This window comes from Lolium rigidum, chromosome 3 (genome assembly GCF_022539505.1).
Source record: "Lolium rigidum isolate FL_2022 chromosome 3, APGP_CSIRO_Lrig_0.1, whole genome shotgun sequence".
NCBI classification, from domain to species: Eukaryota; Viridiplantae; Streptophyta; class Magnoliopsida; order Poales; family Poaceae; genus Lolium; species Lolium rigidum.
The window spans coordinates 374041845-374046367 of NC_061510.1; the positions used below are offsets into that span (position 1 = coordinate 374041845).

Sequence of the window (4523 nt, forward strand, 5' to 3'; positions counted from 1 at the left end):
TGGGTATGGGTAAAGTTTTATACCCATGGGCACGGGTATGGGTAGAAGTTTGTACCCATTGACTATCGGGTATAGGTATGGTATTGCTCTACCCTACCCATACCCAGCCCATTGCCATCCTTTATATGTTTAGCCAAGTAGAAAACCAGAAGACGGAATGATATGTGTCAACCAAAATGAAATGCACGTTAAAGCTCTGGCTCTACAAGTAGAGCACACCAACTTTGGCAGGAGGCAAGGGGAACGAACAGACATTTCATGAACAGAACATTAGGCTAATACAGCAGCCATTACGATTAATTAGAGTCTCACAACAAAATAAAAGTCCACACTGACACAGCAATCATTTGCTACGAATCTACACCACAATCACTTAACTGCAACGAGATGACGACTCTAGAACCAAAACGCACCACAAACCTTGGGCCAGTGAAAGATAATGCCATAAGCTAAAGGAGTCGCCAGCTCACAAGGCCAAGTGTTCATGACTTGGCAGACCGGGACCGCAGTCTGCTTGCCACACAATCGGGGCTTCGTTCAACCAACTTCTTCCTCCTCTTTGGCTCCCGCTTGGATGGAGTGACACAGCCAATGTCATGGTTAGCCTGACCATCCAGAGAGTCAAATGTCACTCCAGACTCGCTTCTGCTATCATCCTTGCAGACATCAGATGTTATCTTCTTCCCTGGGGCGTTGGCTCTTGTTACACCTTCGACAGCTGCCTTTCTGCTTCCTTCAGTCTGGACATTCATCACTTTGCTGCTCATATCAGCAGCATCCTCTAGTCCCTGCTTCGCAACTTGTGCGTGCTCAGAAACCTCGTCAGTAGATGGCAACTCGTTGGAGTCAGCAGAGCTTGAATCCTCAGAGTTGGCTCCTGCTCGCTGTGTTGCAATGAGATAGTGTGCCACAGATTTGTACCCAAGTCTGACAACCTGCATGGTACGAAAATGCATGCTTGCTTAGCAATGTTGGAGCAATAACAAAACTATGTGCATAGTAGAGTTCTAGAATCCCAGTAAATGATGATAACTTTGTTAAGTTATTCCGACTTTTGATCATTGAAAACTACAACTAACAGTCATAGAAACACTTCCACTTCAAATGGCATTACTACTTTGTACTTCTAAACGCATATTGAGCAATAACGGAACTGTATATGCATAGGAGAGTTCTAGAATCCCAGTAAATGATAATGACTTTGTTAAGTTCTTCCGACTTTTGATCATTGAAAACTACAACTAACAGTCATAGAAACACTTCCACTTCAAATGGCATTATTAATTTTCATACCTTCCTATATGCATTGCCAGTGGGGAACCATCCTCTCTTAGTTCTGCAGATACTGCAATTGCAAATGCCACGACAAACTGGACATGTCCAATTAGGATTCTTCTTAGCTTCTAGCACATTCTCACCATACCTGCATTAGTTACAAAATGTCAGCCCAAAAGACGATAACCAACTGAAAAATACAGAACCACAGGCTTAACATAACTCAGAACCCATGTTTGCATTGCACAAGCCTACAAAACTTCATAACTCAGAACCCAGATTTAACAACTTGAGCATTACAAATCATAGCTGCAACTTGCAAAACTTATTCATGTAAATATCCTTTATGTTAGCATATGCAGATACAAACTTGTAATGAAAAATGGAGGCCTATTGCAAGTCAGACATTTATCATAAAAAGTGCCATGTTTTAGCATTTTAGCAGCAAAGGAAAGTATGTCCACATAATCAGATACAAACACAGATGCATACTTATTGAAAAGATGGAGGCCTACTTGTCATAAGCAGTGCCTTGTTTTAGCATTTAATGACAAAGATGGCAGCAACGGAAGTATTACTACAAACCATTGATGTACACATAATCATAGAATCCAGATTGGTAACGAACATGTCACATAAGCATGCTCACAGTAATGAATTAACATAAAACTGTATGTTTTCTCTCACCTCATGTACAAACAATCCCCACAGAACTGTCCTTGGACAATTTGGCAATTGCAGCATCTTGTATGGTGGCCCAGAGTTTTCTGTCTGTATCATGGAAGCATCAAAGGTTAAACAAAGATGACAAACAGTAATAATGTTACCATAACAATTCGTGAGTGCAATAAAATCCATATCATGCATCACTAAAAACTTTGAGTGGGACTAACGATAAAATAGGGGTGCGACCAGATAAAAATGAAGGGGAAATTTGAAGTGAATATGATTCTCTTTGCTAATTATGTTAGAAATTGGACTTTCTTAGATTTCTCTTTACACTAAGAATAGCACACTCTTTTTTAGTTGAGAATACAAGTTCCATAATTTCATCTTACTTAATGCTGCTATTAAGTTGAGGAACCAGCCTAGTATCTAAGAAGGACGTAGCAAAGATAATCTGCAGAAAGAATACATCAGTCAACAAATAGTTGTTGAGCGAAAACTTACCGGCACTGATGGCAGGTCTGGCCCCTGACTTGATCATAGATGCGCTTACCGTCTCTGTCATAGCCGTCAACAAAGAGAGTCCAGGGAGCCTCACATTTACCTAAAAGCTTCTCATGCTCCTCAGTGTAAACCTCTTCTTTGCATCCGTGCTCAATCGAGAAAGCACTTCCACGTTCTTGCTTCTCCTTTTTGGTGGGAATTTCGGCATAGCTAACTGGCTCCGCGCTCGTCAGCCTATAAATGGTTCCAGAAGAGGAAGATTTGCATTATTTTCAGGAACGAGACTTCAGGGGGTGAAGGTTCGGGACTGAAGGAAAGAATGCCCAGTTACCAAATGAAGGTGTAAATCTGTTCTTCATAGAAATGCAGGTAGCATTACAGGATGTGAATTAGTGGCATGAACTCCGATGAGGAAGCCACGCAATTAATAAATGCAGCTACCAATTATAGACGATATAAGCAGTGAATTTGTTCTTCATAAGATATGAATGTAGCTTTACTGGAAGCCACGCAATTACAGAAACTAATAAATGCAGCTTCTAACAATTATATAGACGATATAAGCAGTGAATGGGGAGAAGATAGTGCCAAAAATCAGCACTGAATTTGACCCTGATATGGAAACTAAACTTTCAATGAAAAATGGAAATGTTGTGATGAAAGTAATAGGAGAGTCATTTGATGAAATTCCACGCCTTTCGCTAATAATAATACGAAAAAACTACTGTACAAGAAGTGCAAGCTCATGATTCGGGTGCGCAAGCATCTGTATCATCTCCAATAAATTGATGAACCGAACAGGGGAAGCTAGGGGGGCAAGAAGATTGACCTGAGGGACCGGCGCACGGGCAACGGGGCGGCGGGCTTGATCCTGGGAGCAGCGGAGTCGGATCCCGGCGTCTCCGGCTTGCGGCGCCAGCGCCCACGGCCGGTGCCGGTGCCGGTGCCGGCGGGTGTAGCGGACAGGTTGAAGGTGTTGGCGAGGTCGAGGAGGCCCATCTTGTGCATGCGCTCCCTGTTCTCCCGGATCCTGTCCTCCCTCTGGCGCTCGTACCCTTGCGCGACGGCCGTGAGCGGGGACACCGGCGACGGGCTCCTCGGCGCCTCCGCATCGGCCAGCGGGGCCTTGGGAGGGCGGCCGAGCGGCTTGGGCTGCTGCGCCGGAGCGGGCTCCGCGGTGGCGATGGTCTGGGTGGTCGCCATGGGTTCTCGCTCCCCGGGGTGGTGGTGGTGGTGGTGGTGGCGGCGGAGGTTTTTGGTGGGGAAGGGGAGGGGAGAAGAGGAGGAAGCCGCGAAAGCCCAACGGTAAGATTTGAGATTTTGCTGCCAGGGCGAGGAATTATAAGGGCGGGGACTCACCGGCGCGGTGACGCGACCGCTGGTTTACCCTGACACGTGCTCGGGTGACCGTTGTGGACTTCCTCCGGTGGCAGACAGGTGGGCTCGCCGCACCGAACGTGGCACGGCCGGTCCACCTGCCAGGGACGTGAGCCAGTCCGTGTACGCCGCAGCGCGTGGGTCGTGGTGTGTTTTGGTCGTGGAGAGAGTGGGGTTCACGAGACGTGCAGGGTGGCCTTTTTCACGGGTTCGCGTGGCGGATGAAACGGGGCCAATAGAAAACACCTGCCTCTGCGCTCCCTCACTGACGCGTGGGGTCGGTATTGTTGGGACGCGGAGGGTGGTAAGGCTAGGTTTTCTGGTGACCCTGGACTGTGGGACATATAGCTAGGCTAGCTACGGAAATAGGCAATCGAGTTTATTTTGGGAAACGTCTCTGTGACTCACCAAAAGTACCGCGAATGCGTACCGCCGAGATGGAATTTGAACGTTTGAATTTCGAATTCAACGGGTATGCTCCCTCTCCGGGAATGATTTTATTTGTTTCCTTGTTGACACGTTTTAATGGCTCTTACCACGAATGCCATGGTGTACAAGTGGAAAGGTAATTTCACCAATCTTGAGAATGCCTTTGGTCGTCTTGTGTTCATAATTTTCAAGTGAGTTAATTGCACCCGGGGTGCAAAAAGTTGTCCTCCCCTTGCATTTTCATACAGGTGTGGTGGAGTGGTACACCAAGT

The 4523-nt window shown here is 46.3% G+C and overlaps 1 protein-coding gene across 1 annotated transcript; it reads right to left on the reverse strand.

Annotated features, from left to right (window-relative positions):
- Positions 1–380: 380 nt before the first annotated feature.
- Positions 381–3648, reverse strand: LOC124700560. Its single transcript, XM_047232663.1, has 5 exons — positions 3275–3648; positions 2446–2679; positions 1963–2046; positions 1294–1423; positions 381–935 (listed from the first exon to the last, which is right to left on the reverse strand). The coding sequence occupies exons 1-5, from the start codon at positions 3646–3648 to the stop codon at positions 483–485; spliced, it is 1275 nt and encodes a 424-aa protein (XP_047088619.1). The 3' UTR covers positions 381–482.
- Positions 3649–4523: the final 875 nt, after the last annotated feature.